The sequence below is a fragment of the Crotalus tigris genome, unplaced genomic scaffold, assembly GCF_016545835.1.
Source record: "Crotalus tigris isolate CLP2741 ecotype Arizona unplaced genomic scaffold, ASM1654583v1 scf7180000019147.1630427, whole genome shotgun sequence".
Lineage (NCBI taxonomy): Eukaryota > Metazoa > Chordata > Lepidosauria > Squamata > Viperidae > Crotalus > Crotalus tigris.
This window is the reverse complement of record NW_024097401.1, coordinates 69,413-94,918: the sequence shown is the minus strand read 5'-3', so window position 1 is coordinate 94,918 and position 25,506 is coordinate 69,413. Positions and strand designations below refer to the sequence as shown.

Sequence of the window (25,506 nt, the reverse complement as noted above, 5' to 3'; positions counted from 1 at the left end):
TCATTGTTGTGAGCATTTCTGTTCAGGATTGGCAGTGGGGGTGGGGGGTGTTTGATTTTCATTTCCCCCCGTCTGCTGGGTAGTTGCAGCAGGTTTTGGTCACTTCACAAGACCCTGGGACACTGTGACCATCATAAATATGAATCAGTTGCCAAGCATCTGAATGTAAATCACAAGACCCTGGAGAGGCTGCAACATTCCAGCTGATTGGCGCTTCTTCTGGGCTCAGCAGAAGTGCCAGGATCAGCGCCAAGCTCCAGCTGGAGTCTGGCGCTTCCACTGAGCTCTGACAGCCCTGCAGCTCCAGCCATCTCTCGCTCAGGCTTGTGCGGTGCTGCCACCGGTTCAGCTCATTCCCCTCACCTGCTACTACTTTTCTAGGATGGTCACATACCACCAGACAGGTGCCAATGTACTACAGGTGGTACCCGTAGCACTGATTGAAAAGCCCTGCTCTTCCATCTTCTGGAGTCCATTTAAGCTCACGCCTCCTGCTTCAGTGATTCCATCCAGCCACCTCACTCTCTGTCGTTCCCTTCTTCTCTTGCCCGCAAACTGTCTTAGCATTAGGCTCTTCTCCAGTGAGTCCTTCCTTCTCATTACGTGGCCAAAGTACTTGAGTTTCAACTTCAGGATGTGGCCTTCTAAAGAGCAGTCAGGGTACAAGTACACAGATCAAACTCACAAATGCTTCAGTTGTCTGTATGTCCATGGTCATTTTGCCAGTATTGCCCCAAATTGTCATGTTCAAAAGTTTCATTTTATTAATTTTAAAATATATATTTACCTACTGTATTATGCATCTGTTTAAATATTATTCCCAAACAATAGAGATGTACACTGAGAGCTTATGCACCCGAGACAAATTCCTTGTGTATCCAATCACACTTGGCTAATGAAGAATCCTATCCTATCCTATCCTATCCTATCCTATCCTATCCTATCCTATCCTATCCTATCCTATCCTATCCTATCCTATCCTATCCTATCCTATCTTACCCTACCCTACCCTACCCTAAGATAACCTTTATAACCTTTATTGTCATTTTTTTTTACTGTGGGCACAACGGCACACATCAAAAATGAAATTTAGTTGCCCGCTCTCAAAGTGAAACACATACATGACGCACACCTAAAAATACTATGAACAACATATGTATAGACCCACACCCCTACATATGCATAGCAAATAAATATTAAATACTGTCCATCTTGAATATATAACGGAAGGAGGAAGCTTGAGAGTTCGCAAGGTTAATGCTGTATGGAATGAAACTCTGGCTGAATCTGGATGTTCTGCTACGGATACCACGAAGCCCCCTCCTCCCAGAAGGGAACAAGGAAACCAGGTTGTGAAGAGGATGTGTAGTGTCCTAGATAATCTTGCGGACCCTGCTCAAGCAACGCTTCTGTGCTATGTCCTGGATGGGAGGGAGGGAGCTGCCAATGATCTTTTTGGCCGTCCTCACCACTCTCTGCACCGCAGAGATGCTCTCGTTTGTCCCCCTGTAGAAAGTGGTCAGGACAGGGGAAAGAAGATGTGCTTTTCTCATGTGACACAGAAAATGCAGGCACTGCTGTGCCCGCTTTACCAATTCCTATCCTATCCTATCCTATCCTATCCTATCCTATCCTATCCTATCCTATCCTATCCTATCTTGAAATAATAATCATCATACTATTCAAATGTGTTCTCTGTGGCATTTTAATGCCTGGAGTTAGATTCCCTACAGCTAGTAGGAAATGCAGAGATAAGGCCAAATTGTGCCCTTACTATTCCCACTGCACCATTAAATTTATTTTGGGCTTTTTTTGAAAGCAAGCAGATGGTCTAATTTTAGAAGGATAGTCAGATTTGGAAGCAAAGACACAAAACACAAAACTGCTTGGAGAAATGGCTTTTTAAAGAAAAAGTTGTATCTTGATCTCCTTTTAGTCCAAAAGACAGATTTCTAAATATTATACATACAACCCCTCACCACACAGAGATGCAACCCCCACAGGCACAGCAGGGGTCTTGGGGACTGGCGAACCAGCAGGAAACCTTCGGAGGAGAAGGGACATACAGAAAGTTCCACAAGAGGGCACTAGAGGGTCCTCTGGCTAGGCATTTTTTGCAGTACAAGGTAGCCTGTACACTTTTTTATTTTCTTGTTTTCTGAATATTTAATTTAAAAAAAAAAAGCCCCAAGGAGAAAGCTCACACCTCTGCAGATGTCTGATAAAAGATGCAGGTGAAAGAATAATCCTGTGAAATGCCCTCTTTGAAGAGGGATTAGGATGGGTTAATTTATTCTCCCCTCTCTGAAAACCCTTTGCAAAGGGGATCCAAAAACTCTGCCTAGGTACAGCGGCTAACAGGTCACCACTCCTGGAACAATGAAAGACAATTATGAGTTAAGATGCCCTCAAGATAGAAAGCATGACAACCAGGAAAGGAATTGATAAAGGGCACCATAAATAATCCAGAGAGAGAAACAACCTAAGAACATTTGTTGTTGTTGTTGTTAGTTGCGAAGTCGTGTCCGACCCATCACGACCCTATGGACAACATTCCTCCAGGCCTTCTTGTCCTCTACCATCTTTTGGAGTCCATTTAATCTCACACCTACTGCTTCAGTGACTCCATCCAGCCATCTCATTCTCTGTCATCCCCTTCTTCTATTGCCCTCAATCTTTCCCAGCATTAGGCTCTTCTCCAGTGAGTCCTTCCTTCTCATTAGGTGGCCAAAGTACTTGAGTTTCAACTTCAGGATCTGGCCTTCTAAAGAGCAGTCGGGGTTGATCTCCTCTAGGACTGACCGGTTTGAACACCTTGCAGTCCAGGGGACTCGCAGGAGTCTTCTCCAGCTCCATAGTTCAAAGGCCTCAATTCTTTGGCGCTCAGCCTTTCTTATGGTCCAACTTTCACAGCCATACACTGCAACTGGGAAAACCATGGCCTTGACTATACGCACTTTTGTTGGCAGGGTGACGTCTCTGCTTTTTAGTATGCTGTCTAGATTTGCCATAGCTTTCCAATATTGCCAAGTGATCAAGCACTTCAGATGTGTTTTGAAGAGAAGGCACGTTTGCCTTCCTGAAGAAGACAGTTCTGCAGTCCCGATGGGTCCATCTTCTTCATAGTCTATCAAATTCATCTCACGGTCTTCTAAATTCAGTATTATGAGACATCAGGAAGTCTCTTTCTCATCTGAGGATGAACAGGGCAGTTTCAAACTCAAGGGGAGCCCCTTTTCCCAAGACCTCTCCCATCCTAGGCCCGTTGCACACAAAAAAGCATCAGGCTGAACTTTGCACTGCTGGCCTATGGCGAATCATTGCCTTAATTAGAGAAGGGAGGACACATTTGCTGCTCTAAAAGTCAAAACACACTTAATGAAAGCTTAAAACTCCTCAGGCTTTTGTAAGTCAATCCTCCTCCTCCTCTTCCTCCTCCTCCTCACATTCCTAAGCATTTCCATTGACTTATGTTTTGATAATCCAGCCCATCAAAAACCGCCCAGGATTAGCAAACCACAAATATGTGACTCTGAAAAAGTATTTCTTTTAAGGGTTTCTCTGAACAGTTAGTGTTCATATCATGTATGTTGCTAGATAAGGTAAGATAACCTTTATTGTCATTTTTTTACTGTGGGCACAACAGCACACATCAAAAATGAAATTTAGTTGCCCGCTCTCAAAGTGAAACACTTACACGACACACACCTAAAACATACTATGTACAACGTATGTATAGACCCACACCCCTACCTATACATAACAAATAAATATTAAATACTGTCCATCTTGAATATATAACAGAAGGAGGAGACTTGGGAGTTCACAAGGTTAATGCTGTATGGAATGAAACTATGGCTGAATCTGGATGTTCTGCTTCGGATACCACGAAGATGTGTAGCGTCCCAGACAATCTTACGGACCCTGCTCAAGCAACGCTTCTGTGCCATGTCCTGATGGGAGGGAGGGAACAGTCAATGATCTTTTCGGCTGTCCTCACCACTCTCTGCACCACCTTCCTGTCTGAAGCAGGGATGCTTCCAAACCAGACTGTGATGCTGTATGACAGGATGCTCTTGATCGTCCCCCTGTAGAAAGTGGTCAGGACAGGGGAAGGAAGGTGTGCTTTTCTCATGCGACGCAGACAATGCAGGTGCTGCTGTGCCCGCTTCACCAGTTTCTCACTGTTGAGCGACCAAGCCAGCCTACTCATTAGCTAAATACTCAGGAATTTGATGCTGGTAACCATCTCCACAGGTGAATCATTAATGCACAGAAAAGTGTGGCTGTGCCTGTCTTTTCCGAAATCGACAATGATCTCTTTGGTTTTTCTGGTATTTAAAATTAGGCTGTTTTCCTTGCACCAGTTCACCAACCCCTCAACCTCCTTGCAGTAAGCTTCCACCTTGTCATCCTGAATATGGATCTTTTTCTGAAATATAAACAACATATTTCGATAAAGTTTCAGAGAAATATTAGACTTAAAAGTTATTGGATAGGTATTTTCACATCCGGTCCACTATTTGCTGTAGAATAATTTCAGCTGACTAAAGTCCTCACTTAACAACTGCATTCCAGACCGGCAACTTCATGGTTAAGTGATACAACTGCTAAGGGAAATGTTAGATGGCTGGGTCACACTTATGATGTCACCTCCACTACAGGCATCAATGGTGGTGAAGTGCAATTTCACACATGACCCACAGAAATCTCTTATGGACTTTTTTTTTTTTTGCTGAAAATGGGAAAAAAAATGAACTGATTTACGGATTTGTTGATTTAAAAAGGTTGAATATGGGGATGTGCTGCAACTTTAAAGTGGGAGGAAGGATAATGAATTTGTTGGCAAGTGGTGCAGAGATTTTTTTTTCTTTTCTTTTCTTCGGTCTTTTCTACTTCTTTCATCTCTCTTTAATTTCACTCGATAAAATTTTATGTTTATCTTATAGTTGTATGAAAATCTTTTAATAACAGTTCTAAAGTGGATACCCGCAAGCAGCAGCAGCACCCCTCTATTTAGCAAGCTCCCTCCAAATGTAATGCATGTTCTTGCATTAAATCTTGCAGGTAAATATTCGGCAGACAGCAAATGGTCTGCCTTAACACAACTTCACCTAGCTTATATTTGCATTCTCTTACACACAATGCAATTTCCTTAGGGGAAATCCTAAACTCTGGGGGCATTAGAAGGGGATGAAGCATCACAGTCTGGTTTGGAAGCATCACTGCTTCAGACAGGAAGGCGGTACAGAGAGTGGTGAGGACAGCCGAAAAGATCACTGGCAGCTCCCTCCCTCCCATCCAGGACATAGCACAGAGGCGTTGCTTGAGCAGGGTCCGTAAGATTGCCTGGGACACTACACATCCTCTTCACAACCTGTTTTCCTTGTTCCCTTCTGGGAGGAGGGGGCTTTGTGGTATCCGTAGCAGAACATCCAGATTCAGCCAGAGTTTCATTCCATACAGCATTAACCTTGCGAACTCTCAAGCTTCCTCCTTCCGTTATATATTCCAGATGGACAATATTTAATATTTATTTGCTATGTATATGTAGGGATGTGGGTCTATACATATGTTGTACATAGTATGTTTAGGTGTGTGTCATGAATGTGTTTCACTTTGAGAGCAGGCAACTAAATTTCATTTTTGATGTGTGCTGTTGTGCCCACAGTAAAAAAATGACAATAAAGGTTATCTTATCTAAGTTGGCAAGATGGGACCGAGGGAATCCTGGCCCAAGACAACCACCGCAGAGAGCAGCCCAGGATCCCGGAAGCGAAGGGAAGACCCAGAACTGAAGTCCAGCATAACCTTCCAACACAACATTTCTCAATATATTCTGGAAAGAAGAGTAAACAAATAAAGGGCCAGTATATGACCTTGGATCACTCCTTTCTCAGTTTTGAACTACTTTAGTTTCTTCATTTTCAGTGTAAATTTTTCCTGTCTGGCCTTCCCACAAATTCTTCAAGAGGAAGATAAGTAGCCCTAGAAAGAGTGCAGAGAAGAGCAACAAAGATGATTAGGGGACTGGAGGCTAAAGCATATAAGGAACGGCTGCTGGAATTGGGCATGTCTAGTTTAATGAAGAGAAGGACGAGGGGGGACATGATAGCAGTGTTCCAATACCTCAGGGGCTGCCCCGAAGAAGAGGGAGTCAAGCTATTCTCCAAAGTGCCTGAAGGCAGGACAAGAAGCAACGGATGGAAACTAATCAAGGAGAGAAGCAACCTAGAACTAAGGAGAAACTTCCTGACAGTGAGAACAATTAACCAGTGGAATAACCTGCCTCCAGAAGCGGTGAATGCTCCAACACTGGAAGTATTTAAGAAGAGACTGGACAGCCACTTGTCTGAAATGGTATAGGATTTCCTGCCTGAGCAGGGGGTTGGACTAGATGACCTCCAAGGTCCCTCCCAACTTTTATTATTATTATTAAAAATCCCTGCTTTTAAGAGCGATCCAAAGCTTGTTGCAGTCAAAGGTCTCGTGTAATCAACAAAGCAGAACCAGCTGTTTTGGGGGAGCACTCTTGCCTCTCCCATTTTCTGCCAGAGGGATCACAGGTGAAGCTCCTGAGAGCTCCAACTCCAGCTTGCACATCTGGCAAGTTCTCCCTCCATGGACTGCCGATGCCTGTGCTGCAGAATCCCACCTTTCTAGCAGGTCTGATATAAGCAACTGTTGCAGCTGGATTCTTCTTTAGCAGGGCCCTTTGATGCTTATAAGCCAATCAATACAAATTGATCTCCTGCAGTCTGTTAGCCACTGTTTATAAGTAGTGGCTTATCAACTTCATTTACCACTTTAAATACACCGCAACATTTTAATTAGCACAGCTGTTATCTTGTCAACTCTTTGTAGTGATGTTTTCAGCAATATTTCCTAGAAACCTTCACTTTCCAGAATGTCTGATTCTAGATCAGTGATGAAATATTTGTAGATAGGATCACTTTGGACCTTCCATGGGTTCACACACCTTCTTTTTCTTAAATCTTCAGAGGTTTGCTTTTTTTGCATTTTGTTGTGCCCAGAAGCCCATGAATATGGTAGAATCAAGATCACGTGAAGTATTAATACCACTTTACAATGCCTTGTTAAAGCCACACTTGGAATACTGCATCCAGTTTTGGTCACCAGAATATAAAAATGATGTTGAGACTCTAGAAAGAGTACAGAGAAGAGCAACAAAGATGATTAGGGGACTGGAGGCTAAAACATATAAGGAAGGGTTGTTGGAATTGGGTATGTCTAGTTTAATGAAGAGAAGGACGAGGGGGGACAGGATAGCAGTGTTCCAATGTCTCAGGGGCTGCCCCAAAGAAGAGGCAGTCAAGCTATTCTCCAAAGCACCTGAGGGAGGGACAAGAAGCAACGGATGGAAACTAACCAAGGAGAGAAGCAACCTAGAACTAAAGAGAAACTTCCTGACAGTTAAAACAATTAACTAGTGGAACAACCTGCCTCCAGAAGCGGTGAATGCTCCAACACTGGAAGTTTTTAAGAAGAGACTGGACAGCCATTTGTCAGAAATAGTATAGGGTTTCCTGCCTGAGCAGGGGGTTGGACTAGATAACCTCCAAGGTTCCTTCCAACTTTTATTATTATCATTGTTAGTCAACTGAACATTGAAATTGGCTGGTGCTGATGGTTGACACGGGTTGCTACCAGCATCCTAGGTGTCAGCCAGGTACCTCCTTAAAATATAAGATGTTCCGAGTAGCGCAGTTTTTTGTAACATTGCTGGAGTTATTGCAGGAAGCTACAGTTTCTTGATGTATTTTGCAAAGTTTTGGGACATAGTTCCCAGTGGCCCGATGACAATGGGTACCATTGTTACCTGTTTCATCCATAATCGCGCAGTTCGATGGCCAGGTCGTGATATTTCATAATTTTTTTCAGTTCTTTTTCTTCGACTCTGGCATCTCCTGGTACAGCGATATCAATCAGCTGTATGCTTCGGTTCTCTACAACTGTGATATCTGGTGTATTGTGTTCCAAATGGCGGTCTGTCTGTATTTGAAAGTCCCACAAGAGCTTCACCCTCTCATTCTCAACAACCTTTTCTTCTTCTTCTTCTTCTTCTTCTTCTTCTTCTTCTTCTTCTTCTTCTTCTTCTTCTTCTTCTTCTTCTTCTTCTTCTTCTTCTTCTTCTTCTTCTTCTTCTTCTTCTTCTTCTTCTTCTTCTTCTTCTTCTTCTTCTTCATCATCATCATCATTATCATTATCGATCATCGCACAGTCAGCCAGATATTCAGACTGGATTTGGCATTTTGTCTACCTATCGAGTCCTTACCCAGGACCTGGGATAGGCAGATATGGATGTTTGATGGTATTACAGATATCGTCACAGAATGGAAGCAGTTCCTAGTAAGGCCGCCTTTTGCAATTGACTAATTTCTGATTCTGGATGTTGTTCTTTCCAGAACTGGTGCATTCGTTTTAGATATCCTCCTCTTGTTGGACTTGATCTGTAGTAACAGATCATTATTTCTTTGTTTTCAATCACTGTGTATCTGCGATGGGTAAACACCTTTTTTCCAGTAGTTCTGCAGCTGCTGGCCCTGATTGCTCAGCCAACAGTCCTGAGTCCTGTAACCCATTTTTCACCAGATATCCAGGAACTCCAATATCTAGTGCGGACCTTGTTAACCCGGGCGACATCCGAGCCGGTATGGCATTCTGAAATTTACGTCTCACCATATTTTTTATGGGAGAGACACTCTTTGTCTGACTCCTCTGATGAGACCTGTCCAGTATGGTTGAACCGCTGGCATAGCTCTCATCTTCCTCAGAGTACACAAGCCCCACAACCACGTCAAATTATTGTTATTATTATTTCTCTTGTCCTTCCCATTTGATTGTTCACCACTGTTTCTTCGCATGACTTATTTAGGGAAGACTCCTGCTCCCTTCCAGTTCTGGAGAACTCAGTGTTTACTCAGGAAGTTGGCGTTCCCCTTGGTGCCTTCTACCCCTCCACATCTGGCGATGCTTCTCTTTGCTTCCTCTTGACTGAGATGGTGATGTTGCAGCCCGCAATTCCCCAGGGATCCCATTTAACAGATCTAACCCATTAAATCCATTTTTCACCTCCGCATTATCGTGGTGAGTTCTGTAGAGGTCAGAACTTGCTGATCGAGTGATTTCCTTTTGTTTGTCTCAGAAGGTGTTTGTGATCTGAGCCAAAAAGCAGCCTTCAGACTGCTATTGCTTGGCTAAAGAGAGGGCCTCCATCGTTGCTTGCAGAGCAAAAGGTCAGCCTGACTTCAGTGCGATCTGTCCACGGCTACTTATGCACAGGACCACCACTTAGGCAATTGGGTGGCGACGATATTTACCATCAACATTGGATTTTCTTGGCTGAACGCTCTTAATGGGTCAGCGGTTTTCATTTTCCCATAATACCAGAAGCAGTTTTCCTTCTGGGCTCCTCTCATAAGCTCAGTACTCTGTCAACTGGCTCTTGAAGCCACTTCATAAGAGTCCAACTTCTCCTTCCTCTGTGATTGGAGCCAAGATTCAGATTGCCCCAATATTTACTGGTTTCTCTTGGGGACGCCAAAATTGGTGCCCACGTTTTGCTTTCTATACTCTGCTGTGTTGCAATCACTTCTTGGAGTTTTCCCTTTTAATTCTTCCTCTTATTTTGTTCCATCTCAGAGACTGGGCCAGCTGGCCAATCAGAGAGTTTCCTCAGGTGATGCCCTACTGGTTCCATTACTACTCAGGGGCAACATAAAGTAACAGGGAAATATTTGTTATTACGTTGTATTTCATCTTCAGGAAAAAAAGCAGCATTTGAATGATCTTTTTGGACTCAGGGGCCAAAACAACTTGACCAGATCCTTCATATCTCCTTCGCCTGCCCTCCATCATGACTGTTTCAGTCCATCTTCTGGCCAAACAACAACAATAATAATATGTCGATAAGGAAGACAAAAAAGTCTGGATAGTGGATGTGGCAGTGCCTGGAGACAGCAGAATAGATGAGAAAGAACTGGAGAAGATAACAAAATACAAAGAGCTACAAACAGAAATAGAAAGACTGTGGCAAAAGCAAGCAAGGGTAGTACCAATAGTCATAGGCGCCTTGTGTGCAATTCCAAAACAACTGGAGCACCACTTGAACACCACTGGCATTGACAAATTCGCCATTGGTCAATTACAAAAGGCGGCCTTACTAGGAACTGCTTCCATCCTGCGATGATATCTGTAATATCATCAAACATCCACATCTGCCTATCCCAGGTCCTGGGTAAGGACTCGATAGGGAGACAAAAATGCCAAATCCAGTCTGAACATCTGGCTGACTGTGCGATGATCAATAATAATAATAATAAAGTTTGAAGGGATCTTGGAGGTCATCTAGTCCAACCGCCTGCTCAGGCAGGAAACCCTATACCATTTCAGACAAATGGCTGTCCAGTCTCTTCTTAAAAACTTCCAGTGTTGGAGCATTCACCGCTTCTGGAGGCAGGTTGTTCCACTGGTTAATTGTTCTAACTGTCAGGAAGTTTCTCCTTAGTTCTAGGTTGCTTCTCTTCTTGATTAGTTTCCATCCGTTGCTCCTCGTCCTGCCTTCAGGCGCTTTGGAGAATAGCTTGACTCCCTCCTCTTTGGGGCAGCCCCTGAGATACTGGAAGACTGCTATCATGTCCCCCCTCGTCCTTCTTTTCATTAAACTAGACATATCCAATTCCAGCAACTGTTCCACGAGGCTCTCAGGCCTGCAGTCCCAGGATCCCCTCATCTTTGTCTTCTTGCTGACCGGACCTGTCTTCTTGGCCGGCCACTATTGCTTAAACCTAGAGTCAGTCACGTTTGATGAAGCTAATTCATCTGCCTGTTGCATCTCTGGATGAAATACTGACGATCTGTGTTGGCTGGTTCCCTCCTGCTTATGGATCATGGTGAGGATAGCAACTGATGCAGAAAAACAACTGTTTTTTTCTGGATTACATTCTCAGTGGTATCATGATCAAAGTGAGCTCAAATAATTATGATACAACAAGAAAAGAGAAACTTGATCATTTATCAACATCTGAATAATTCTTTTTTTTTTTTCAACAGAGGGTTCAAGAAAAGGACTTTTGAGCACTCCTGTCAAGTTTTCTGGAGACGTTTTGCCCAAGGAGCAAAATCCCAAGCAGGTTTCTCTTTTATTTCATTTTTCTTTAATGTTAAACTATAGATGAACTTTTAACTCCGTTAATTGAAACCATATTGCACTCATAAGGCACTTGGGAAAAAAAAAAGAAATCAACATTTATATTTCTGTTTGTAGCTTATATTAATAATATTATGTTTCTCCAAAAAGGAAAAAGAAAGAAAACCAAAAAGAACAGTTTTGTAAGCAGATAATCCTTCAAAACTCTAAAACTTGGCTCTAAAAACGAGACCGTTTAATTCAGCAAAATGTGACTCTAGTAACAGACAGCTGAAAAACTGAATCAAAATTGTCCATGAACCAGGAAGGAAGGAAACTGACTGAAAGCAACATTTGGTGGTGGTGGTGGTGTGATACGAGCAGCAAAATTCTCTCAGGGAACCAAATTCCATAATTTTAAAATGAGCTTTTCCCTTTAATAATTCTGCCCCCTTCGGTGCCGCCCGAAAGAGAGGGGGAAAAGCCCATCTTTCCCCATCACAAATAAGTCACTCTGTCCAAAGGAAATGAAGCCCAATTTGGAAGCAGCCCAAGTATCTGAACATGGAGGAGAGCATTAAGTTAATGTAAATAGTTTCTGTTTTGCAAACTGAACTCCAGCAGATGACTATACGTTTTATGCAGAACACATTTAATAATACATGTGTGTGTTATAGGGAGAGAGAGAGAGAGAGAGAGAGAGAGAAAACAAGATCAGAATCTACACCATGTCTAAACACAGAGTATAACACTCTGGCAAGCTTTGCGAGGCCCATAAATTCCTCCGGCAGAGGCTGAACCAGGGGTCTCGCAGCTGGGTCACCGAACACACATCCAGTCAGCTGGGTCATAAAACACAGATTATTCCATCATGCTGATGGAAGCCCAGAGAGATAAAACTACATTTGCCAACCATGCCACGTTACTAAGACTTATTTCAAAGAAAAAATAGGTCCAAAACACTTTTGCCTTGTTTCCTCAAAGAACTGTGGGGCCGCGTCACCCACAAAGTTGCATTTCTACGTGTCCCCCCCAGCTGTATAAAAGGCAGACAATCACAGTCGCTAAAATAAATTAGGACCCCTCCCCTTGCCAACATGGCTGATAATAATGAAAACTTTTATGCAGCTATTGACTAAAGGAGGCAGGAGTCATTCCTGAGTCTGATACGTTGCTGAATTCAGCTCCCCGGATACATAAACAGTGACCCCGTTAAAATGATAAATAAATTAAATCAGTTGATCGCCGATTGCCAAGGTTCATGCAGCTTGAGTTAAGGATATTTCTGTTACATCAGGGGTGTTAACCTGCCGGCCCGCAGGCCGGATGCGTCACGTGGAAGCTCCGCCCACCCCTTGCCGGCAAAAAGAGCCGAGGTGGCACAGCAGTTAGAGTGCAGTACTGCAGGCCACTTTAGCTGACTGTGTTCAGCAGGTCAGCGGTTCAAATCTCACCGGCTCAAGGTTGACTCAGCCTTCCATCCTTCCGGGGTAGGTAAAATGAGGACCCAGATTGTTGGGGGCAATGTAAATATATATATACATTGCTTACTGGTGTACACCGCTTAGAGAGTGCTTGCACTTAAAGCGGTATATAAGTCTCATAAATAAATAAATGGCAAAACCGGCCCGATACGTTGCGCAATGTCACATGAAGTCACGAGTTTGATATGTCTGTGTTACGTTGTCTTAATGCAGTACAATTTTTGTGCATAGTCACACAGAAATGAGACCCATATTATTGTCAGACTCACAGCCCAAGTGAATAATCCACTGGGCTAACACATACAACAGATTTCCTACAAAGATCAAAATAAAACGTCAGATTCTACATTAAAAATGCAGCAAAGAGCAGATGATTGGAGAGAAGCAGAAGTTCAGCAAAGGTTTGCAAAATGCCTGCTGAATTCTCCTTGTGAGAATCACTTAAATATGAGCCAGCCGTGTGCTGCAGCTGCCAAAAAAGCCAACTCAGTGCTGGGCTGCATTAACAGAGGGATAGAATCAAGATCACGTGAAGTATTAATACCACTTTACAATGCCTTGGTAAGGCCACACTTGGAATACTGCATCCAGTTTTGGTCACCACGATGTAAAAAAAATGCTGAGACTCTAGAAAGAGCACAGAGAAGAGCAACAAAGATGATTAGGGGACTGGAAGCTAAAACATATGAGGAACGGTTGCTGGAATTGGGTATGTCTAGTTTAACGAAGAGAAGGACGAGGGGGGATATGACAGCAGTGTTCCAATCTCTCAGGGGCTGCCACAAAGAAGAGGGAGTCAAGTTATTCTCCAAAGCGCCCGAAGGCAGTACAAGAACCAACAGATGGAAACTAATCAAAGAGAGAAGCAACCTAGAACTAAGGAGAAACTTCCTGACAGTTAGAACAATTAACCAGTGGAACAACCTGCCTCTAGAAGCGGTGAATGCTCTAACACTGGAAGTTTTTAAGAAGAGACTGGACAGCCATTTGTCTGAAATGCTGTAGGGTTTCCTGCCTGAGCAGGGGATTGGACTTGATGACCTCCAAGGTCCCTTCCATCATCATCATCATCATTATTATTATTATAGTTGGGTCTCAGCACAATCCCATTGCTTTGAGCACCCACTTCCTTGTCCCTTGGGCTGCCCTCCCCCCAGTCAATGCGAAGGGCACTGCTTAGTCCCATTCTTCATTATCTACCATAACTAGACCTAGCAACGGGGTGTGTTACTCTTACAAATACTGTCAGCAAACACATGCTTAAAGCTACAGCCAGCAGCCAAAGCAACAATGGCATCATTTATTCTTGTTAATTTCAAATTCCAAAGGAGACCGGCCTTCCTATATTCCCTTTTATTCTTTTAATGCGCCATTCTATACTTTTAAACCTTGAGCGTTTTTGACATAATGTTGCTTTGAGCTATAGAAAACAGATGCCAGAGAATATGCATTAAAACATCCCACTTAATCATTTCCAGTCCTGCAAATTACTTACCTCATCTCCAGTCACCAGTTCTTCCCTGGGACTGTGGAAAAGATACTCGTACAATGTATAATGTTGGAATAAGCTGAAAGACAAGAAAGTGGATTCTGAAAGCAATAAATTTCTAGGAGCATTCAGGGTTCACGTTGCTTCTAAAAAAAGGTTCTTTAACTGCAGAAACTAAGGCCCTAAAGCTTTAGCTAAATTTCATAATCCAAAACCAGGTTTTTTTTCTCTCTCTCATTCACTGTTATAAAATCCTGCAGTGAGTTAATAATTCCCACTAAACGAAGAACTAAATCTGCAACGGAATTGTATAGCTGTGATTTGTGATCTGATTCACAAAGTTGTTGTTGCGATGGCGGAAAGCAAGAGGGCACGTCACCTTGGAGGGAAGGCATAAGAACAAATGCATTGTAGTGAGAACTTTGGGACGGAGCAGGGCCATCTGCGAAGGCGCCAAGGCCTCAGAAGCAACTTGACCTCCTTTTGTCAGTCAGGTTTTGCTGGCTCTGGTGGATCTGGGTTGATCCCGTCAGGATGGCCTTGGGATCTGGGCTTTCTGCCAACAGATGACTGCCCTTCTCCCCTCTGAATCTAGGCTGATCATCCAGCTAAGGAATGAGGCAGCTTAGGTAACCTGATATAAACAGATCTACCTTTTGGTCAGACAAGGAATGTACTTGACGTGCATTTGGACTGCCGTGGAGGGAGAAGCTTTTGGCACAACAGGACAAAGGATTGCAGATGTGAACAAAACAACAAGACAGGCTTTTTCGCGACAACCATGTAAGCATCTGAAAGTGATTAATGCAGATGGACCTTCCTCATTTGACTGTTTTCTGGAAGAAAATGTCATCAAAGAGGCTGATGTTGGCGTTACTGCAGCTGATACAAAGGGAACTACAGTAGTGGCCAAAATTGTGGAAACCTTTTGGGAAAAGTGTATTCTTGAGGTTTGATGGCTAATAGCACCACTTTTTTTTTCCTGGAGTAGTACCCTAAAATTATATATCAATGGAAAGATAATTTAATCAAGAACATAATGCAACATAGTTTGTTCAATTATCTGTACTGTATTCTATGAAAAGTTATAGCCAAATAACCAGAAAAAGGAAGCACAACTTGCTTAGGTTGATCTCAGGTAGCTTTCCTTTATCTGACTGCAGCCAATGAGCATGAGTGTTTAGAGAGCCAATCGGGTGTCATCTTGTTTTGGCAATGAGCCAATCAGATCACAGTAGGGTTCAGTGATTGATGTCCTGTATTGAAGCTGAGAGGAGGACATTGGTCAGTGTGTTATGTGATCGCTATCCAGTCGGTTGGGATTTTTTTGTGTTCTTTCATTGAGTGAGCTTGTAAAACATGATAAAATTAAAGTCACGGTGCAAAGAGTTGACTGGTCACCCAGAAAGCAATGTAAAATCGTATTATGAAGTGAACAAGGCTACAGTTATAAAGAAATTAGAAGAAAAATGGGTGGAAACTTAACCAAAGGTGGCATTTCTACTGTACACTTTCCCCAAAAGGTTTCCACAATTTTGGCCACTACTGTAAAGTGGTGGTGGTGGTGGTGGGGGAGAGAGACAGTTACCAATCACTGCCCTGGCCTCACCTGTCCTGGAAAGTGGGCATTTCTCTCTTTTTTCCTTTCAACAACAACAAAAAAAAAAAATCACCAGAACTAGAGGGAACAAGAAATTCTGAATATTCTTGGGAAAACAAAAACCCAAACTCCATCGCTGGAAACAGATCAAGACATCTTCCTGTTGAAGAATCCTGCTGTTTCTGCGCTAGCAAAGACCTGCGCTGAGAGTGGAAGGACCCAGGCGAGCTCAAATGTCCTCTCCATTTTCAAAGCTCCCAGAGGACGGGAAGCAGATTCTTCTTCATTTCATTTTCTGACATTGGCTTCTGCTTTGAAAATTGGCGGACAGTCCCACAGGGCCAGACGTCTTCTACCATTTAAAAGCCAATAAACACTTCCATTTATCCAAGGCAAAGGGCAGGGAAGGGTCTTCGCTTCTGTTGGGGGTCCAGGAAGCATCCAACTCAGGCCATCTAGCTGACCCCCCCTCCACCTTTGAGGAAGAGAAACAAAATAGGGCTTCCTCCCATCTAGGCCAGGGGTAGGCAGCCTTGGCTCTTTTATGACTCGTGGACTTCAACTCCCAGAATTCCTGAGCCAGCCACGCTGAGGGGAAAGGGAGAGGTTTCCAAGCTGAGCTGTGCCGGCAAGGAATTCTGTGAGTTGAAGTCCACGAGTCATAAAAGAGCCAAGGTTGCCTAGCCCTGATCTATACCAAAACCAGGGGTGGGCAACTACACTCCTGTGGACTTCAGCTCCCAGAATTCCTGAGCCAGCATGGGGGAACTATGGCCCCTTCATGACTTGTGGTCTTCAACTCCCAGAATTCCTGAGCCAGCCACGCTGAGGGGAAAGGGAGAGGTTTCCAAGCTGAGCTGTGCCAGCTCAGGAATTCTGGGAGTTGAAGCCCACAACTCATAAAAGAGCCAAGATTGCCCACCCCTGTAAACATAAAAGGTGCCGGTTTCATAGTATCAACCCAAATATGCGCCCTCAAAATATCTTTTTTAAAAAAGCGTCATGTTTGCATGAGAAATGTTAGGGTAAGCCACACATAAACATTTAACCACTTATCCAATTTATTAAAACCTTAATGATTAATTGAGTAATTGATCCATTACCCACTGAAGGCTGTCTAGTTTCACATTATGAGAATTAATGCCATCAACTTAGCAACTAATAATCAATTTATTTTGTTAGTGTAATTACTGGGGGTTCAAAGGGCCACCCACAGTCAACACCCAAAGCAGATTCCTTTATGAAAACAACACAAGGGACCCCTCCCCCAACTTTTTAAGGCCCAACCAGCACTGAAGGGTCACCTCCTCCCAGCAAGGCTAAAGGATGAGGAAGTCTTACCTGCTCTTCACGTAATTGATGATGGCTTTGGCTTGATCTATGGTGAAGAACTCAAACCCGCTGCTTATCTCCGAATTGCTCAGCCCGATGCCAGCCATGGCGCTGGCAAGTTCCTGGATGTTCTCTTCCAGGGTCATGTGATAGGCTGCAATGCAAGGGGAAGAGGAGTGAGCACCTGCGGTTCCATGCGGCTGCAGTGTGCAGAGTTCTTCTGACTCCAGCAAGCCCACTCAGAAGAAAAGCCTTCTGTACACATGCATTGGCTTCCAGACTATGGATCAGGTGAAAACTAACGTGCACATTAAAGAAAAGGCTTTGCATGTTGTTGTTGTTGTTGTTAGTTGCGAAGTTGTGTGCGACCCATCGCGACCCCATGGACAACGTTTCTCCAGGCCTTCCTGTCCTCTACCATCTTCTGGAGTCCATTTAAGCTTCACACCTCCTGGAGTCCATTTAAGCTCACACCTCCACCTCATTCTCTGTCGTCCCTTTCTTCTCTTGCCCTCAATCTTTCCCAATAGAACAGAGTAGAGTAGAGTAGAATAGAATAGAATAGAATAGAATAGAATAGAATAGAATAGAATAGAATTTGTTGTTATTGTTAGTTGCGAAGTCGTGTCCAACCCATCGCGACCCCATGGACAGCGTTCCTCCAGGCCTTCCTGTCCTCTACCATCTTCTGGAGTCCATTTAAGCTCACGCCTACTGCTTCTGTGACTCCATCCAGCCACCTCATTCTCTGTCGTCCCCTTCTTCTCTTGCCCTCCATCTTTCCCAGCATTAGGCTCTTCTCCAGGGAGTCCTTCCTTATCATTAGGTGGCCAAAGTACTTGAGTTTCAACTTCAGGATCTGGCCTTCTAAAGAGCAGTCGGGTTGATCTCCTCTAGGACTGACCGGTTTGATCGCCTTGCAGTCCAGGGGACTCGCAGGAGTCTTCTCCAGCCCCATAGTTCAAAGGCCTCCATTCTTTGGTGCTCAGCCTTTCTTATGGTCCAACTTTCACAGCCATACATTGCAACTGGGAAAACCATGGCCTTGACTATGCGTCCTTTTGTTGGCAGGGTCTCTGCTTTAGGAGACCAGTAGAGGGCAGCAAATAGACACAGAAAATTCTACTGTAGTTATTCTCTGCCCTCTGGTGGCCATTTGTAGTTGTGCATCCACAAGTGTTAGAATCAGTAGGGTTTTTTTTTAAATGTCTGAACAGTACTACTGTATACATATAAGTTATTCTAACTCTGGTGATGGAGAGTGGGTTCACAAAGAGAGGGCTTCATCAATGGTTTGCCATAGAATTTTCTTCCCCCTGCACAAGTCTATCATATTATTTTGCACCATAGTTCAAAGGCCTCCATTCTTTGGCGCTCAGCCTTTCTCATGGTCCAAGTTTCACAGCCGTACATTGCAACTGGGATTTGCATACATAACATAAACATAAAGTGATAGTGGAGGGTGTGGCTTATCAGGAAAAGGCTCCCAAACACGCTGGGACATTCCTATGCTTACTGCCATGTTTATGTTTTGAGGCTGCTCAAAAAGAAGGAGCAGACCTTGGCCAAGCTGGAACCAGGGGAGGGTTATTTCCAGCAGACTGGCTAGGAGGGGTATGAATTGCCCGGCCTCCAAACTGTCCCAGGTAGTGGACAGGGACTCAAGATTTAAGCTCTGCGCTTCCTCACTGGTGCAGATCGTGGTGGTGGACTCCAAGCATGAGATTTTCAGCTGAAATGACTCGAAACAGTTTTCAAGAAAAGATTGAGCCACCATTTGTCTGCACGGGTCCGAGGGTTCCTGCACTAGGCAGGACGATGGAGAGAAGAACTTCCAAAATCTCCTCCAGCCCTAAGATTCTATGATGTGGACATGTTTATACAAAGGACATTTAACCTTTGACTGGACCTCCTTCCAGATTTCACAGGACTTCTCAGTCCTTGTTTATCTCTATAGGTGAGATGCTCTGGGTATCAGATGTTCTTGTGATAGTCAAACAAGGGGCCCTGTTCACTGGAAAGGCCAATTTATCCTCTGCACGGGCTGTGGGGCAAAAGGGGCTGGCCTGCCCTGGCCCACCTCCAAGTAGGTTGGGAGATGTTAGATCTAATGCAGCAGCAGCCTGACCTCAGCCAAGAGCTGAGGAGCCAATCTTTAATTGCTTGGATTTGTTCGTTCAGTTTAAATAGATATATACAATGGCGACGTAAGAATGATGTTTTAGTAAGTGAATTTTAAAGCAAATTCTCAGGATAGAAAGCAGATGTGCACAAGCAGAGATGTCCAAGTTCTTTACCCTAATGGGCACACAGTGATCTTCTTTTGAGTCTTAAGCGTTCAGCATCTGCTGAAAGATGTTTTAATCCCTCCCGGTTCGTTAGATAAATTGGAAGATGGAACATGATACAGGCACAACACCCTTTCCCTTCTAGCTGACCCAGATGCTCTGACACTTTCCATTATATTACAGATAAGGCTGAGGTTCGTATATTAGCAAAGTTATACAAATGTCACTTTTAAAATACAGCTAATTTTAGACAGATTGTAATAACCCTTTTCTTGGAAAACATTCAGCAGAGTGATTTTGATTGTTTCTCCATAGCTCCAGATGGGCTTCTCTGCAAAAGATAAAACACTCCAGAGAACTCCTAAAATGCTGGAGAGTTTTCAGTTCAAGTGCCAAAGTGCCTTGTCACAAATTTCTTCCTAGGCTAGACAAACTCTCTCTTCTACGAGAAATATTGGTTTTTACTATAATGCGATGCCAAGCTGCCTTTGTCAAAGGCTGGCTGATTCCTGTCATGCAATTCTGGCTTTGTTTTTGCTCGAATCCCAGAAGAGAAATCAACACGCCTGGTATTTGCCAAGCAGGAGGGCAAACAGAGTGCTTGCTGATGGGGTAAGTATTGCTCCCCTGAGCAGGCAAGGGGGTCCAGGGAAGGCACTCTGCAGCTTCAGAAACTGCCCGGCCCCAGGGGCTGAACTAACCTCGGATAAGAATCTGTGTCTGTTTGAGCTCTGAAATATCTCAGCAGCAACCGGGTTAGATCCATCTCTCTGCTTCTGGCATTTTTGGGGCAAGATAATTTAAGATACAAGAGCAAACAAAGGCCAGCACAAACTGTGGTTTCCAAATCCATGTTAATTGGGTTCATGTGCTGGAATGCCAGCTGTAATCAAACCATGTTTGTGGCCAGGTTCAGAGGTTAAGCCATGATTTGGCGTAGATGTGAGCAGCTTCTGAGGACTCAAAAGACTCCTATTTAAACTCCCCACTTCCCGGGGGAGGGGCACTGGTGGAGGTGTGCTTTGAGGACAGGGCTATTACTCATTTAGTATGGTTGTAGACCGCTCCCATTGTTACAAATACAAAAGGGGTGGGGGTGGGAACTTCCACCAGACCCCACCCAGGGAAAAGTATATGGAGCCCAACAGTCCTAATCTATTTCTAGAGTTCGTTGTCATAAACAGCTTTGAAATGTCTTGGCATAAAAAAATGGCATAAAAATACAGGGAATAAATAAGCATATTTATATAATATATAAGCATATATATAATAAATAAGCAATGGATGGAAACTAATCAAGGAGAGAAGCAACCTGGAACTAAGGAGAAACTTCCTGACAGTGAGAACAATTAACCAGTGGAACAACCTTCCCTCCAGAAGCAGTAAATGCTCCAACACTGGAAGTTTTCAAGAAGAGACTGGACAGCCATTTGTCTGAAACGGTATAGGTTTCCTGCCTGAGCAGGGGGTTGGACTAGATGACCTCCAAGGTCCCTTCCAACTTTATTATTATTATTATTATTATTATTATTATTATTATTATTATTATTATTATTATTATTATTACATTGTCCTTTCAGGATAAAATTACAATTTTGGGGGGGGGCAGGGACATTCCCAAATAACTCTGCCCCTCTTACATACAATAATCCAAAGGAGAATGAGTACATTCATAGGATGTGGCTGAACTTACTCTCCAGATTATCCAGCAACAAATTCAAGAGAGTCAAGAACCCTCCAATCTGCACAGATGAGAAGTCTAATCCTTTGGCCCACCAAAATCCAGAGACATAATAATCCAGTAATGCAGCTTCCTTCAAATTAGTCAGTCGGTGCTTCAGATTCAGAAACTCTTCCAGACTCCTGCAGTTGAAAAATATCAGAACATCAGAACACAAAAGCAGACCCCCTCTGTGTAATTGTGCCCATTCAATAAGACAAATATTTGCAAATCCAGGAATGAACAGAATAAAAACCAAGGCTAGAAACTTAACCGTTTAAATTTAAGATGCTTTTGGAGGACCAGTTTTCCCCACATGGATTTTTCTGACTGCAGAAATGTGGAATTTTTGAAAATATTTTAACGCCACAGCTAGGCAGAGTCAGTGTCCAAAACTAAATCTGCATTGTATTTGTACTAAAAATTAAATGATATTTTCAAAAACGATAGTAATGACATTCACAGCTTATGGTCTAGAACAGGGGTCTTCAAACTTGGCAACTTTTAAGACTTGTAGACTTCAACTCCCAGAATTCCTCAGCCAGCCAGCCAGCCAGGGCTGGCTGAGGAATTCTGGGAGTTGAAGTTCACAAGTCTTAAAGTTGCCAAGTTTGAAGACCCCTGGTTTGTAGGTCTTTAAAATGTAAACTTTGTTTCATTGGATTTAAACCCATTCACATTTCATTATGAGTTGGCCTGACCAAGAAAATATATTGGAACATCGGACGGTGCAAATAAAAGAAGCTTTGTTTGCATGACTCCTCCTGAGCATCACTTAGATGGGATCACAAAATGGTCTCCTCTTAAGACCCCCCAGCCACGATCTGGGCCTCTTGAGACTGACTTGGAAACCGAGGGGCAGGTCCACACAGTCTGTGACATGTTGAGGAATGTGATTTTGTCCCTAGTGAAAAATGACACAGAAGCTCCACCTCTTTTTAAAAAGGAAGAACACACACACATCACAAGAGCCCAGGCCACAGGGTTGTTCCCCTCACACACAGACACACTCCATGTGCAAACCAACTCGCTGCTGCCTCAGCAGATGATGGGCAGGGCAAGATCTGTCGATGTCCCATCAAACTTACTTCTCAACTCCTGCTATGTCTTGTTCCAACATAATGCTAACCTCAGCAAGTGAGAGAAGTTTCCAAGCCATGGCTTCATCATCTTTATTAATTTTGTCTTCATCCTACAGCGAAACAAAAAGAATTACAGTACAATAGCACCCACACACAAGCAAGACATTCAATTGCAAGGATTTTTTAAAAATTAGGGCATAAAGAAAAACAATGGCAACTGTCAACACCAATTTACTTGATTTAGAAGAGGGGCAGACAGATAAGAGAAGAATAATTGGCTTTGCCTTTGCAACTGATTTTAAAAAAAAAAAAAAAAATACAATTCAATGCAGCAAAGCAGAAATTCTTATTTTTGCTAGGTCACCACTGGCCCTTGAGCAAATTTCAGACACACCCTACAGGCCCGGGCCAGACCTTTGGCAACAGATGTTGTCCCTCCTGCAATCAAGCAAATGAGGATGTAAAACGTGAGAAATTACAAGGAGGCCCCCAGTTACAAAGAGGCAAGCGTTTTGTTATGGTAGTTTTTGGTATCGTTTTTTGCTAACTTTTATGAAAATTCTATCCACACCTCTCAACATATCAGAATCAAAAACAGGGAGCTGTTGGTTTGTTGGTTTGTTTATATCCTCTTCCACCCAAATCTGCTGGCAGGTATGGGTAGCCTAACTGGCTAAGGAGATGGTGCCAAGGCCGAAGTCAGCCACGGGAAGACTGGCTGTCCACAAAGATGCCACAGAATACACCAGGGGTAGGCAACCTTGGCTCTTTTAGGATTTGTGGACTTCAACTCCCAGAATTCCTGAGCCAGCCATGCTGAGGGGAAAGGGAGAGGTTTCCAAGCTGAGCCAGGCTGGCTCAGGAATTCTGGGAGTTGAAGTCCACCAGTCATAAAAGAGCCAAAGTTGCCTACCCCTGGTATAGACCAATCCTCTCCAGGTGGGTCAGACTACAGTCCCCATCATCCCCCCACTGTCTGAATACAATGCAGTCTCCACTCCTACCTATTGGGGTATTTCTACATGGCTGCTTTCAGACATGTCTACTGTAGCTACTTTCCGTTGCTTTCCTCAAAAAGCTTTCTCTCCCTCCCCCCCCCTCCCCCATATACATCTACTCCACAGCCCTGGGATTTCCTAATAAGCAAGGTCTGGGGCGGAGTGAAAAGACACCCCCCTCATTATCCACAGAAGCACTCTAGGGATTTTGGGCCTGTTGGTTCCACCTAATCCAGGGTAGGCAACCTTGACCCTTTGATGACTCGTGGACTTCAACTCCCAGAATTCCTGAGCCAGCACGGCTCAGCTTGGAAACCTCTCCCTTTCCCCTCAGCATGGCTGGCTCAGGAATTCTGGGAGTTGAAGTCCACGAGTCCTAAAAGAGCCAAAGTTGCCTACCCCTGGTGTATTCTGTGGCATCTTTGAGGACAGCCAGTCTTCCCGTCGCTGACTTCGCCCTTGGCACCATCTCCTTAGCCAGTTAGGCTACCCACACCTGCCAACAGACTTTGGCTTGTGGGGAAAGCCAGCATGAATGTGGGCGCCAGGCACCTGGCCAGTTCTTGGCCTTCTCTTCTCTTGGCTTTCTCCCTCCCTCCTTCCTTCCTTCCCTCCCTTCTCTCTTTCCTCCCTGGGGGGGTTTCCCAGAGAGAACCTCTTCTTCTCTGCCCACTGGTGCTGCTGGCTCTTTGGTGCCTTCTGCCCACGAGGGAGGCCTGGTGACGTTTGGTTAAGGCCAGAGGTAGGCCACCTTGGCTTTTTTATGACTCGTGGACTTCAACTCCCAGAATTCCTGAGCCAGCACGGCTCAGCACGGAAACCTCTCTCTTTCCCCTCAGCGTGGCTGGCTCAGGAATTCTGGGAGTTGGAAGTCCACGAGACATAAAAAGAGCCAAGGTTGCCTATCCCTGCCCTAGGCCGCTTTATGACTGGTGGACTTCAACTCCCAGAATTCCTGAGCCAGCCATGCTGAGGGGAAAGGGAGAGGTTTCCAAGCTGAGCCCTGCTGGCTCTGGAATTCTGGGAGTTGAAGTCCACGAGTCATAAAAGAGGCAAGGTTGCCTACCCCTGGAATACACGAAGTGGGAGGGGGGGAGGAAGAAAGAGAGATTTGAGTGAGAAGCGTCTCTGTCCCGCGCGAAGGTCCTGAACGGCAGAAACTTCGCGCGGGACAGAGCAGAGGCGACCCAAACTCCGCTCGGGGATCAAACGGCGACCCCCGCCAGCACCCAGCCCGGCGGAACCGCCCCGGGCGAGGAGAGCGGCGGGTCTGCCCGACTGCCTTCCAGCGCCCTAGACCTGCGGCCCCGTCCCCCGACCCGGAGGATGCCCGGGAAGCGCTACCAGGCTCATACCGGCAGCGCTACCAGGCCGCTCCCCCGCTCTCGCTCCGTCGCCCCAGCTGCCCTGCTCGCCATGTCACCGCCGCCGCTGGGTTGCCGGGCAGCCGGGCCACGCAGCCCCCGCGGGAGAGCCGCCCTCGCGCCGCCTCCCTGCAGCCCGGCCAGGCGGACGAGGCCCCAGCGAACGATGGGGATCCTGCTCGGCCTGAAAGGGCTCGGCGCTCGCGAGGGATGCCCGGGGAGGAGGGCAAAAGCCGGGCTGGCTCTGCCTTCTGTCTCTCCGTCTCTGCCGAACCTCTCTTGCAACCCCCCCCCCCCGTCCCGGGCCACCTCCGTGTGCGAGGCGCCCCGACCCTGGGAAGCATGCAGGAGCTTCAGCCGGTGCAAAAGGTGGCAGCCCAGAGAGGGGTCAGTGCACTCCAGAGGTCCCAGAGCTGTGTGGATTGATGATTGGCTTCCAGGTGAGACTCAAGGTGCTGTTGTTGCCCCCTTTAAGGTCCTTCCTGGATCCAGAGCAGGTTATCCGAAGGGCCACCTTGGCCCCAATTCAAGGTCTGGAGGAAGAACTCCGGATCCCATTTATACACCTGGTGGGACCGTGAAGCGAGCTGCTCAACTCTCAAGAGAAGAGGGAAATCGTGGCTCTCCAATCTTTACAGAGAAGGAGGGTAGGTAGTGGTAACAGGCTTGGAACCTTGAAGACGCCTGCTTTTATGTCTAATCATAATAATAATAATGAGAAGGAGGAGAAGGAGAAGAAAGAGAAGAAGAAGAAGAAGAAGAAGAAGAAGAAGAAGAGGAGGAGGAGGAGGAGGAGGAGGAGGAGGAGAAGAAGAAGAAGAAGAAGAAGAAGAAGAGGAGGAGGAGGAGGAGGGGGAGAAGAAGATGAAGAAGAAGAAGAAGAGGAGGAGGAGAAGAAGAAGATGAAGAAGAAGAAGAGGAGAAGAAGAAGATGAAGAAGAAGAAGAAGAAGAGGAAGAGGAGGAGAAGAAGATGAAGAGGAAGAAGAAGAAGAAGAGGA

At 44.8% G+C, this 25,506-nt stretch overlaps 1 protein-coding gene across 3 annotated transcripts in view; it reads right to left on the bottom strand.

The window, feature by feature from the left end:
• CABCOCO1 (ciliary associated calcium binding coiled-coil 1) overlaps nt 1–25,226 on the bottom strand; it is an 80,458-nt gene extending 55,232 nt beyond the window's left edge. For all 3 annotated transcript variants that reach the window (XM_039360012.1, XM_039360013.1, XM_039360010.1), the window contains exons 1-5: nt 24,498–25,226; nt 22,151–22,254; nt 21,036–21,205; nt 17,064–17,208; nt 14,129–14,201 (exon numbers count right to left, since the gene is read on the bottom strand). In XM_039360012.1, the coding sequence (XP_039215946.1) occupies nt 14,129–14,201; nt 17,064–17,208; nt 21,036–21,205; nt 22,151–22,254; nt 24,498–24,560 (555 nt within the window). In that variant the 5' untranslated portion in view covers nt 24,561–25,226. The remainder of the gene's footprint in view (nt 1–14,128; nt 14,202–17,063; nt 17,209–21,035; nt 21,206–22,150; nt 22,255–24,497) is intronic.
• Nucleotides 25,227–25,506: the final 280 nt, after the last annotated feature.